This window comes from Watersipora subatra, chromosome 7, assembly GCF_963576615.1.
Source record: "Watersipora subatra chromosome 7, tzWatSuba1.1, whole genome shotgun sequence".
Classification (NCBI taxonomy): domain Eukaryota; kingdom Metazoa; phylum Bryozoa; class Gymnolaemata; order Cheilostomatida; family Watersiporidae; genus Watersipora; species Watersipora subatra.
The window spans coordinates 38676049-38690408 of NC_088714.1; the positions used below are offsets into that span (position 1 = coordinate 38676049).

The 14360-nt window shown below is 36.3% G+C and overlaps 1 protein-coding gene across 1 annotated transcript in view; it reads left to right on the plus strand.

The window, feature by feature from the left end:
• The window catches only part of LOC137399331 (zinc finger protein 541-like), a 111382-nt gene that overhangs the window by 46443 nt on the left and 50579 nt on the right, over positions 1-14360 (plus strand). Inside the window, exon 7 of the mRNA XM_068085400.1 lies at positions 6465-6657. Coding sequence (XP_067941501.1) covers positions 6465-6657 — 193 coding nt within the window. The remainder of the gene's footprint in view (positions 1-6464; positions 6658-14360) is intronic.

The window sequence follows — 14360 nt, forward strand, 5'->3', positions numbered from 1 at the left end:
AATTCATGCGAGAACATCACATGACAAGACAATAACCAAAATCCGCGGATATGTCATCGAAATCAAGAGATTCCAATCTACGGCGGTTTTTTGTTTTTGAGCTTTTAAGAGCTTTTAATCACATTTCCACATATTTGGCACCTACCACACAACAGAGTAAGACATGGCGAATCTTTTGATACCAAATAACTGTAATGTGAATTTTGTTGCAAGTCAACCTTTAATTGTTGCGTTATACGCCATCTGAAAGAAAACAATTCTCTACAGGAAACTACAAATAATCTTTTGTAAAAAAGTAAATTAAATGCAAAAAAGTGAGGTGTTGAGAGCGAAGTAAAACTGTTCCATTAGAGATCAGTATGTCGATAGAGTTTGTTTGGAAACAAGCGTTTTTGTTTCCGATTTTTGATGCGGGACTCTGTGAAGCTATACGGCTCTGAGTTAAACCATAACTGCCACGTACAACTTTTATCATATGTTTTAGGTAAATCAGACACACTGATTCCGATTTTGTACTCAAAATAAAAATGGATCCACTAACTTTACAAGTAATGAAGGCTTTTTTACAGCGTTTTAATATCGGGCTCGAAAACAACACAATCGACATAACAAGCTCTGCCCATAAATATGTGATGTACGCTAGCTTTTTATGAATGGAAAAGGGATGTTTAGTCCGATTTAGAATGATAGAGATGGGTGTCTTAAAACCCATTATTATCTAAATTCAGCCTTCAAAATTTTCTCAGTCTTTTATGAAAGGTAGATAAACTATTTAAAATTGCTCATAGCTTGTTACAGGACGTTTAATAGGCTGAAAGGCGAGAAAAATGAGCTCAAAAAAGCGCGATTTTATTACAAGCTAGCGTTGTTATTACGCTTTTTTGAGCTCATTTTTAAATATGCAGTATTAAATAGCTTATCTATCTTTCAGAAAAGACTGATATTATTTTGAAGGCTGAATTTAGATAATAATGGGTTTTACGACATCCATCACTATCATTTTAAATTGGACTGAACATCCCTAACTTCCGTTCCTTAAAAGCTAGCGTACGTCACATATTTATGGGCCGAGCTTGTTGTGCCGACTGTGCTGTTTTCGAGACGGATATTGAAACGCTTTAAAAATGCCTTCATGACTTTGAAAGTTAGTGGACCAATCTTTATTTTGAGTACAAGATCGGAATCAGCATATCTGATTTACCTAAAAAATACGATGAAAGGTTTATGTAGCAGTTATGGTTTAAACAAGGACCTATTCTGATCATAAAAGATTAGCGAGATTACAATTGTTAATTATTTAGATGGTGTCAAAGTTTTAAAGAAATACTGTAAAGCTTTGGAGTTAGAAATCGGACATAACACTTTCAAGTTTTAAAGACTTTGTTAACGTTTTAAAGTTAGAATTCGCCATAACAATGGCTGCTATTACGTCGTACGGTGTTCCTGAAGAGTATTCTCATCGCTCATCAAAATGCTTTAAAGTCTTTAGGTAAGATTGTATAGCACAGTATGGATGAATCTAAAACAATGGGTAGGATTTAGGTCTTAGTGACTTCGAATCAGAGTCTAGTTCTGATGATTGTGGCGATCAATCGTCTCAGGTACACCGTCATTAAAATCATGGCAACCACTACATCGACGACAAAAATTGTTTTCCGGGCACTTTTCTACTGATCACTTTCTATTATGGTTTCATAAAGATCAAACGAATATCAACATGACGAGCAAATATAGGTGGTGTTCAATTAAAGGGCGGCGCAGTATTTTTCAACCTTTCATTTATAGTGGCATTCTATTAGAGGTGGCATTCAAATAAGGCAGTGTTCAAATAGAGGTTTTACGGTATACTAATAATGCTTACTGGCTTCAGCTGCTGTGTGCTTGTTACGTACATTTATGTTAAACCGTTTTTTTCATTTCTTTAGTTTTATTTTGTATTCTTGGCGGAACGGTGCTTGGCTCACTTTTGGTCTTATAAAATTAGTTTGATTGCGCAAGTAAGGCTCTAGAGAAGCTCAGCTGTTCACACAAAAATACTAAAGCTTCTGCCACTCTCGCCCAGCTGCAATAAGTTGTAAGTTGATTGTAGCTCTGGTTTTGTGAAGTACCACAAGGTCATGTTCAATGATTATTTTACTACCAGCAGCTGACGAGGAATGTGATACATGCACAGCAGAGCAATATGATAAGCAAATGTCACCTACCGCTAGCATTCTTCCCAAATTCAAACAACTTTTGAAGATCGTTAGATCGCCATTGCGATGGAAAGAGGCAGCTGTGCAATATGAACATTATAAATTATTTCCGAAAGAAATTACTCCAGAATATAGAATTGTCCTGTAACCATTTCCACCAAATGCTTGTCACTTTTTTGACAGTCATATCTCCTTTAAGGGTAAATAAATTAATGTTCAAAAAGAATTTGGGCAAGCTTGGCACAAAACAAGGCTTTACTTACGTTACAAAATACAGAGTTATGCATCTCTTTATTGCCATTACTAAATTCTATAACTACACACTAACAGCTTGAAATTATTTTAAGTTGGTTTGATGATATGATTCTTTATGGTTTTAACATGTCAGTAACTAGCTGCAGTGAATAATCTAGATTTTTATCAATTTTGAATTTTTGTTAAGATTTTTTTATTATATTTTGAGCTGTTAGTGGAGGCTGTATGCTGTGAAGAACAACCCCAAAGGTATTACTCCTCAGAGCAATGAAAAGGCTAGGAAGCGGTGGTAACATGAGACCTGTAGGTCAAGGCTTGAGTGTAGACCCTCCAACATATTTATCTTATCAGCAATTCATGACAACCCAACTCTCATTATACACGTGCTCATTTGACCTTGTCCATTTGTTTTATGGAACCAGAAATCATTCACACTTACAATAGTGATTGTTGTCATAAGGAATTATCCAGGTTTTTAGTAGAGGTGGAACGAGACAGGTTTTTTAAGTTCGAGACGAGACTCGAGACAGTGTCCTGTAAAAATTCGAGACACGAGACAGTAAAATAATGAGCATTTGGTCATGATTTCACTACACAAGTACTAGCGTACTTAGTATATATAAAATTGATAAACCTCTTTTTAAATTGAATTTTCACCTGGTGTAAACGATTTAAATACAACATTTTAATAGTGATATGCATGTAGTTTTTGTAAACAAAAGTGACACAAACAGCTCTAAAATACCGAAGTTATATATTTCTAAGAATTTTGAGCTTGATTGATAATAATTATTATAAACATATTGCTTTGTACATGCATATTTTTACCATCTATTGAATAGGTCTTACTTTTTAATGTGATGTGTAATGAAACCGATAGCCGTCGCTCTACAAAGAAATACCGCAACTAAAAGAACACACGATAACACTTTCATTCTTATCGTTTCAACAATGTTAAGTTTTGTTTGTGTATTAACTGTAGTATGTGAATTATATTTAAATTGTACTCATGAAATTATATGAATTACTGTACACTTGTACATGTATATTCTTATATTGAACTAACAATAACGTCATTATTAACCGAACACGGGCTATGGTCGACACAGCCTTTCGTTCGTTTCTCTGTGTCCGGGCAAGTTTTGCCCGCAATTGGTAGTATATAAAAGAGGCCCGAATTTTATGAAGGGCAGTTGGTGTTTAGACACGATACGATAAAATACAGACATTTTACCCCCAATAGTCTTATTTATTAAATTGGATTATTCGGAGAGTAATTGGATACACCCGGTATCTGTTTTAAGAACACAACCGAACTACAATATATTAACAGGGCCGTTGTCCGGACTACATGATTAGACTCGGTGGCCAACATAATCAATAGCAACAGGTAGTGACGGACCGGGTATAACTTTAAAGGCAGTTGCCTGCAATCCATTACAATATATGGAGTTGTTGCTACCGCAAGAAGCCATGTTTTAACAACCGTGCGCAGGCGCTTTTTAGTTCTATTTCTTGTCTCGAGTTTGGCAATAGTTAAGTCGAGACGAGACCGATACGAGACGAGACAGGTCGATACTCGAGACGTCTCGTGTCTCGTTCCACCTCTAGTTTTTAGTACAGTATACATACACAGGTTAAAAAGTTATGTTTTCAAGTAGTTCTACTTCAGTTAAACATGTAAGGTGACAGGATCATTGAATTGATGAACATGTAACGGCTTCACGTATATCCGATCATTGCGAGAATGTTTCCATCGTGTTTTTGTAATCATCTCCCAATATATATTTTACTTGGAAAAGTTTAAATTAGCGATATAATGGTTAATAGGCACTTTTTGCAATTCTCAAGATCATTTGATTTTTGGAGAACCAAAAACTTTGAACAGAAATAGTTTAAAGATAGTTTATGATCATTAAAATTTCTCGACCTTTTGCATTCTTCCGAACTCGAAAATTGTTATTTGATAGTTGGTAACTGTTTTAAGGTTGACTGGTGACTCACAAAATTAATGCTCTGCCACTAGTATATATCAATACACATTAAGGTTTAATTATCAGATCCTTTGTATGTAAATGGTGAACACTTCCATATATATCTTCTGCATCAGTAATAGAAGATTTTCCTCTGATACACATTGGTTGCAAAACATCAGCTGAAGTATTGTTTTTAATGCTTATGACAAAATACCAAGCTTCTGTATGCATATACTGTTCACTTTAGTTTGGCACTAACGATTCGGTAACAGGTCTTTCTGGATCTGCTATTATAGCTAAAAGATTTTGAGTTTGTACTTTCTTATTTTCAATGAAGTAATAATGAAATAATCTAATTCAAATAAAAATCAGATCTACTTATTATTCAAATTTTAAGAAGCTTGCCGAGTCACAACAATACAAACATCTCAAATAATGAAGTAGTTTTTTTTCGATTGGTTTCTAATTAATAAGCTACATTTTGGCTGTTTTGTAGTATAGTAATTCAAGTAGGAGGCTGTAGCTAAAAACGATATATAACAAAAAATTTACAACGAACAAGTTTTGTTTTGTAGCACTCTGATATCAAATAACAAAAATATGCAACTAGTGCAGCGCTTTATCACAACAAGCTTGAAACATGTCGATCACTGTAAGGTAGTTGTATCCTGTCCACGGTCTGCAGAGGTTTTACAAACTTTTTTTATGAACTGTACACTATAAAAATCGTATAAAAACTGTTTATTATTAATGGCTATATATCAAAAGTTATTATTTGAAAAACCAAATGATGAAAGAAAATGAAGCATCATAAGTTCTCAACTGTGAGTCTCATAATTCTTCTCCAATTCTGAAAGTTTTCCATAATGCTGTAATCCACAAATCTTTCCTACAATAAGTGTCATGGCTGTCTGTCCATCTATTCATTCGTCAGAAGCCAGGGTTGAAGGTTAGCATTGATATTGCTCTCAACAAAATTCGAACTGGTAACTTTACTGTCACTCTAACACCTCTGCCAACCGATGGCCTTCCGATGGCCTCCTGGTGTTTCAGCATAAGTGAGCAGATACTTAGCATCTGCACTGTATCACCACACCCAACGATCTGTCATAGCACACTGGGCTGCCAGGGTACTAGTTGGTTTTTACTGTGGATGGTAACACACAGTCAACTCAAGTTTTTACTGTTAATGGTAACACACAGTCAACTCAAGTTTTTAATGTGGATGGTAATACACAGTCAACTCAAGTTTTTACTGTGGATGGTAACACACAGTCAACTCAAGTTTTTAATGTGGATGGTAACACACAGTCAACTCAAGTTTTTAATGTGGATGGTAACACACAGTCAACTCAAGTTTTTACTGTTAATGGTAACACACAGTCAACTCAAGTTTTTACTGTTAATGGTAACACACAGTCAACTCAAGTTTTTAATGGGGATGGTAACACACAGTCAACTCAAGTTTTTTAGTATTTGTGCATTTGTTGTTAGTATAATTTATACAGTTTTGGCTCATGCATAAGTTAAAAATTCAACCTTGTTCAGTTCCATTTCAGCCTAGTGAATAAAAAAGACTATTTCATTTGTTTATTTTATTTGCGTTCAATGATGCTGTTTGCATTGTTTATCCGAAGCCAATGCTCAGTAATAATTATATTTGTGCTTAACAAAGTTATAGACAGTTATTGTAATTTCGTACACGAGCTCACTTTCACAATATTTTACAGGCATGTTTCTCCATCAACTGAGCTTTTTCTTAGCTGTTTTACTACATGAAATGTTCATAGGAAGATCTTGACACCAAAGATGTCTAATTGAAAATTTTAGAAACACAAGCTATGCAGGTCACACGCTTGAGTCCTCTTATCTTCTACGAAGATTAATCTACAGACCAGTCTATAAATTTCCAGGACTTCCATTTATCCAACGCTACGAGCAACCCTAGATGAACGCTTTAGAATATTGGGAGAATTTGAACTTTTTCCATTTGTCCTTTAGTGGCAATGTTGTTTTTGATGCAGTTGTTGCATTTTAGGATGCGCAGTCATCCCATGCAGAAAATGCCATGGATACGGAATGGACAAGTTCTCAAAAGTTAAAATCAAATTCAACAGGGTCCGGTAGTTTCACTCTGTTCGATAACACGACCAACCCACCTGGAGTTGATGAGCTTCTCTCCCAAGCTACAGATTTCATTGCCAATAGCAGCACACTCTCGCTCTCTGATGGTATGTAAGTCGTACATCAAAACCATCTCTTTGTGTTGATACGTCTGTCACTAGTCTCAACAGTTCCTCTCTAAGAGTATAGCAGTTCCAAGTCTAAACCCCATTCTCTCTCTTTCTCTCTTTTTGATGGTATGTCAGTTCCAAGTCTGAACTCCTCTCTCTCTTTCTCTCTGATAGTATGTAAGTTCCAAATCAGAGAATCTTAATCTAAGCATCTCCAACCTAGACACTCTGCAAAGCTTCCACAAAATTCTTTCTAAAACCGTTTTGATACAGTATATAGTACAATTGCATTATTAGCTTCAATGTTATGGCCAATTTTAAGGTAAAAACGCAGATATTAAACCGAAGTACTATGCAATAAATGTAAACTACATAATGACAATACTGGTTGTTGAAGGAAGCTAGAAATTAGACTCAATACGACGACATACTGAATTTTGCTCTATAGAAATATGCAATATTTTAACTCTTTGTTTGTTAGTCGGTTATGTTGTTTTTACTCAGCTTAATGCCGTTGGAGTATTGCTGAAAATCTTGGAACTGTTATGAAGTAAACATATTGAGGCTTTCTCTACAACGATACCAGTTTAGCAGTAAATTTTACAGGCATAATGTAGTCATACATGAGTTGTGAATTTTACTGGCCTTCCAAAGTAGTCACACTAAATTTTTAAAAAGAGTGAAAGTTGAAAATTTAATTTTCTAAACAAATATCTCGTTTTCCATTCCTTGCTGTTCGGTAGTTCTACCAGTAATTGTTAGTTCAATGAATCTTGGTAGTTTGCCTTAAAACGACTTGCTTCTTGGCACTACTGAATATTAAGATATAGCTGTCTCTGGAACATCTCGATACGTTCATGGTAGATCATTCCTCAAAGAGCGTGTGAGGGTATTGACGCAATTTGCAAAAATGGTGGCAGATTAACCAACTTTTTTCATAAATTTTCTTCAAGGTTGAATTTTTAATCTATTGACATGGTTTTGCCAAAGCCGCAGTGCGGGTATTGACTAACTCAGCGTGTTATAGTTGTAGTTTTGTAGTCACGATCATTTTATTGAACAGTTTGTGTAAATCATCAATCAACTTTATGAAATTAGCCAATTTTTATATTTCACATTTTGTATTTTTAAAAGCTATTGTATGCTACAATTTATTACATGTCTATTACATTAGTGTGCAATCTATTACATGCTACAATTCTCTTCTGCGCTAATATTCACACAGGTTGTTTAGTAATTCCTATATCCCATTTAGTAAGTCTAAAAACCTTATTATTACAACTGCGGAAAACCATTTCGTGGGGGAATAGCTTGTATGGGGACTAATTAAATCAAAAACTGAAAATCTACATTGCATTATTTTAACATTACAATTGGTTCATTACCATAATATGATATCATGTTTGCTTAGTGGGCACTTATGCATTTATCCAATGCCACACATCTTGCTGCAAAAGAAATTATTCGGAAAGCTATAGGTTAAGGTCACTACATACAAGCCTGGGATCTACATTAAGTGAGATGCTTTGCGTGATTGCGGCATTTCAAATTAAACCACCGATGTCCATGTCTCCAGCATGGTTAATCAATCTATATATATATATATATATATATAGATTTTTCCAAGTTTGTGTGTCTGTGTTTGTGTATTTCCAGCTATAGCTATTAAAATCTTAGAATGAAGAATCCATATGGGGGAAGATTTGATCGCGGACCCTTCGCCACTCCAATCCCTTACCAATTTACCAATTAAGCCACCAATTAATAGATTCATTAGGCGTTATATGGGTGCAAATACGTATTTTTATGCTATTTTACTTGCTCTCTTGACTGAGTGCAAGTACGTAGTTAGGTCTTATTGGTAAGCTTTCTCAAATTAGCCATTGACAATGTGTCAGGCTAATAGCAAGTGCCAGGCAAATACATTACCTTTCATTGTTTATCAGCTGGTTTTTAATACCCATGCAACACCGGGAATTCTGCTAGTATATATACTAGCGGAATGCTCATGTATATATATATATATATATATATATATATATATATATATACACACACACACTAACGGGATGCTAGTCTAGATATAAAGCTCAATGTTTGTCTGTTTGTCCGTACTTGTATCTGTAGCGATAAAGTTTTAAGAATGAGACATCACTGCAATACTGGATTTGAACTCACAACATCCAGTTTTGCGGACATCTACTTATCCAATACACTACACTGTCCAACTTGCAATACCATGGAATAAATTTGGCACATATTTGGAATGCATGCCAATTTTTCATAGCTTCACATTAAACACTGCAGCTTGTTTTACGTGTAAACCCATACCAGAAGAAACATCCATGAAGCCTTACCGGAAGAAAAAATGTCTGCCCATAAGTGAAGATAATTGTTTTAACCCTAACCAACAAGACTATTGCAATCAGATCTGTAGTAGGCACTGCAGCCGGTACGATATAAAGTATACAGAAATCAACACATAAACATAAATAACACAGCTCATAGAAATAAACAAACACCTTGATATAAAAGTTAGAATGGTTAATGTTGAGTATGTTGATTAGAAGTAAATTTTCTGTACAAAGTTGCTTTTATTACCAGTGCAATGCCCAGCATCCAGCTAGTTTTACTTTAATTGGATCTGCACAAAAGATCAATATTACTTTAGACAGTTTGTACTTGAAATCGGCATTACTTTAGATGATTAGTACTAAAATTAAATCTATAAATTTAAGAGTTTGTCTGTTTGTTACTCGGATGTCCAGTTATAACGATAGTTTGAGAAATGAAAAACCGCTTCGTACTGCAATTGAACTCAGAAACCTCATTTCTGCAGACAGGTGTGCTATCTACTCCACATGGCTTAGTTATCATACAATGGAATGATTGTATACATACTTATTACACTTACCAGTCTTCACTGGCGATTGGTTAGTATATGTACCCTGCAGCTTGCATGCTTGAGTTACTTGAAGAAAAATAATGCCTGTTTCCCCAAAATGCTATAAATATATGTATATATAGCATAAACTTAATTAAACTTATAGTGCACGCAGAAATAAACAAACAGCTCTATTTCACCTTTCACAACAATAAATAAATACCTTCGTCTAAAAGCTAAAGTGGTAAATGTTGTATTATGTTGATTCAAAATGAATTTTCTGTGCAATGCTTAGCATTTACCTAGCAAATTAGTATTACTTTAGATTTGGAGAGTCTGAACAACTAATCAATTTCAACACTTACCAGAATTATTATTACTTTTCTCAGTCGTGTCATTCTCAGCAATTATAGCAGAACGAGAGTCAATTTTGTCTTGATTTGGTTGCGTGAGCGTATGCGATGTGATGGCCAAGTTGGGAAGGATCCGTGTTGATGCATCTTAATATGTTCACATTTTAGGTTATGATAGCCGAGCACTTGTCTAATTACCTAGGTGTTTGGCGAATGATAAAAATATTTTATTGGATTCCTTCAATGGTATCAGATAGAAGAATTACCAGGTTGGTCATATATCACCAAGAGTGGCATGTGGGGATAACTCCAAGTTTGGGGAGATGTGTAAGACTAAATGAATGCCTATCCTGTATCTCATCCGAATCCGAATATTTTGCTATATTTTAGCACAAAATTCTCTCTGATTTCGTTTATAAACTCTCAGAGCACCCTTATAATGTTTTTGGATTTCCTCTGCACACCTTTTCCAAGCATTATCTAACATGGATTAAATACAGTATACACAATGAGCACTTGCCAAGGCCTATTTGAACATAATAACTTGGAGTTATCCTCTACACAACACCTTCAACAAATAGTCGTCAGTACAATATTTACTTCATGGATAAGAAGGTGGTTTATTTTTAGCATTTTTAGTGTGATAGACAGTAAGCTCTAGATTATTATAGCCTGCAAGCATTACATAATTAAGATCTCGAGCACCTTTGAGACATACACATACCCAACGCATGTATAATAACAATGGCAAACACTAACATAGTTTGTCTACAATTGTAAGGTGGAATCCCACTGCCAACTGCTTACACACTATTAAGTATGCCATGTGCATAAGTAATAGGAATGTGATACTTACACACTATTAAGTATACCCTGTGTATAAGTAATAGGAATGTGATACTTACACACTATTAAGTATACCCTGTGTATAAGTAATACAAATGTTGCTCTTCATCTCCGAGTTCATCATTTGTTAATCTTCACTAATTCTACGTCTGATATAATAAGCGCATAGGGTAATATCAGTAGACTAGGAACATTCAAATAGTGGATAACGATTGTAGAGAGATCTAGAGATTGTCTGCTCGATGTAAATTTAAATTTTGTGCACACAACTCCCAGCATTGTTTTTGTTAAGGTTAATATTTGGTGTGAAGATGTACATGTAATTTGGCAAATAAATGTCTAGCAAGTTTCTCTATAAAATCATTACATCTATTGGTAGAGTGAGTCTCTCTTACATGTACTCTTCAGCCTTGGTCTTCATTATAGTGAAGCCAAATACACTCAAACAGTCATCACATCGGAAAGTTGCTATCTGTTGCAAATGTCGCTAGTAAGACTAGGAAATATCTGTAAACTTTAGCAGGATGGACTATTATTTATGAATGTTGCCTTGGATAAAATACATTTATTACTTGTACCATCTCTTACCATGTGGATCTAAAGCCCTTTTTTTTTATGGTAGTTGACCGGATGTATCAATTTGAGAAAACTGTCATTTAAACTTTGCCCTTTGTTGCTAGCATTGTACTTGCTAACAATCATTTGCCTGGAACTACTTGGATTGTTGTTTGCCTTGCCTGGAACTAGTTGGATTGTTTGCCTTGCCTGGTCTCTTCGTATTGCCTTGCGGTCAGTGATTTTGTTTTGCTACTGTCACTATGATAATCAGCTAAACATTCTAGTCACTGATTGGTCGTAAAGCCGTCTACGTGCACAACTATCTCTGCTGCGGTTTAATGCCTTTTTAATTCATGGAAAGCTTTACTTTCCGGCTGATAAAAGACCTCTGCTGTTTGTACTTTCACCTGGTTGTGTAAATTGTCAAGCCCCTAACAGATGACTTGTTATAAGGCAAAAAGACAAACCATTTGGAAATGTAACATATTAAACCAAGTTACCAATTAATCTGGTAACTGGTTTTCAGTTGCTTTCACTTGCTGTTTTGTATTATCCACAACCATCTAATAATTCTTTAATATTATTCACAATTGCTAAATGGTCATCACTGGTCCTGATCTAACCAAACGACTTTCTTTTGGGACCGCTATCTAGGTGGCCAGTTTTTGAATCATAGCAGTGGTTCACTCTATGGCATACTTTGGAGAAATTGGCCCTGTTTGGGTGTGTTATGAGAAAGCAATCTGACTCTTTACTTACACTAGGCATAAAGAAAGTTTTGTTAAATGGTCTTCTCATTTTTGGATAGCTATTGGCTAATTGAGCATTTTTATATTTTGCTTGGTTTATTTCATTGTTGAAGTGAACTAATAATAATGTTATCAGTTCTTCTTACATAGCGTAGCAGTACCTCTCTAAGATTTGTGTGACATTGACAGCAGTTGTAGCGGTTACTCATTATACCTCATCTCACACCAGGCCTTTCAACCAGTTCATTCAATGGGGCAGTCTCAGGCTTGCCCCATCTCTTTAACAATCTGCCATATATGAACAGTCAGGCTAGCAGTAAAGGCTTAGCTCTCAGGGCTAGTATTCAAGGTTAGTAGTCCTGGCTATCTGTCAAGGCTAGTACTCATGGTTATCTGTCAGGGCTAGTAGTCACAGTTATCTGTCAGGGCTAGTAGCAGCTATCTGTCAGGGCTAGTAGCAGCTATCTGTCAGGGCTAGTAGCAGCTATCTGTCAGGGCTAGTAGTTGCGGCTATCTGTCAGGGCTAATAGTCACGGCTATTTGTCAAGGCTAGTAGTCAGGACCAGTAGTTAAGGCTAGTAGTCAAGGCTAGTAGTCAAGGCTAGCTGTGTGAGCTCGTAGTCAAGGCTAGCTGCCAGGGCTACTACTCAAGGCTAATAGTCAAGGCTAGCTGTATGGGCTAGTAGTCAAAGCTAGCTGCCAGGGCTACTACTCAAGGCTTGCAAGATGAATGAATGGCTCAAGCTGGCTGATCGCCAACATAATATACAGTCTGAATGAAATAGCGTTTAACAGAAATAAATCCATTGGTAGTGAGCTACGCAAGGGAGGCAGACCCCTCACCCCTAGCATTGCCTGATCAACAAGCGACATACCAACAAAACAACACTAGGCACTTGATAGACTAACATAGCCCGCATTCCTAGTGGAATGGATATTGACATTTCTTTGTTGAAGATGGGTGGTAAGGACTGGAGCCGTGTTGGCGGTGTGTATTGGCTTTTCTATTTGCGTAGGTGTCACTATATGTATGTATGTAAGCCTGTGTTCTAGACTCGGCAGATACGCATTCCATTCATTATACTTAAGCATTGAGCAATCAGACGGAAGCGTCAATGCTCAGCATAGGCAAGTCAGTACGCCTTTCGAACTTGGATGGAGTAGTCTTTGGCACCTGTACTAGTTAATCTGGGTAGCAGTCGAGTGATCTCTCTCCCATTGACCATCCTACGATTTTCATTGAATGGATTTATAACTGACTCGACAATGGATTTGTCGATGAAAACCTGGAGGGACACATATACTGCTTATACTCAGCAGTTGGATCTGCACATGTTAAACTCATGTGAAAATAACATGACACTACCATCACCTCAACCAGGTACTAGTTATTATTTTGTTTGTCAGGGACATTTTGCTGATACATGTAGCTTTTAGAAATTGGCATCATTGGGCTAAAATGTTTCGATGACTTTATCATCCTTAAATGCTCGTGTGGAATGGAGAACTTTATTATCTGATGTTTTCTGACAGATTTATCTATGATCAAGTCATTCGATTTTGATTTACGTTCGCGTTATTAGGTCATTGCTGAATAAACTTACCATCAAAAGTGGTAATAGATAGCTCATTCGCAGGTCTTTTCGCTCTTCATTGCCTAATCCTGGTGTAGCGAGAGTACATTGTGGACTACTCTATTTCTATAATGACAGGTGATAGCTGACTGCATGAGTGGTGATAGCTGTCAGGTGCGAGGATTGGGTTTCCGTGTGTCGCTTGGATAGATGAGTCACCTTTTGGACACAATTGGTGGTCTATAGTTAGTTTTTCCTCATACATCTTCACACAAAACATCTGTTGAGTTCCTTCTATCAGATATCATGAGGGTCAAGGCAGGTTCAAAGCTAACTATTATAAGAAGATATGCCTTGCCCATCTTCACCGTGACAGCGCCAGTTTTCCATCTACTATCCTCTTATCTGGTTAGCCTTGTAGGTAAAATGAAACGGACTTTAATGCTTCTATATCAACTGCAGCCATTTTTTGTTTTCATGTTTGCTGCTTTGTGTGCTTATACTTTTCATGTTACCTAGTTTATTCCAACCGTACAGGAATGGTACACCGCACGGGTCTCTTGGTTGCTCTAGGTGATTAATTTGGAATACCCTGGTGTTCTAGGCTAGGCATTCCGCTGTGGAAAGTGAACTACTTGCGTCAAGCTACCTCAGGTATTCATAGCCCCTGGTTACAGCTCTGGAATGTTGCCTCCCTTGTAAAGTGATAAGGCATATTATTGCGACACACAATCGG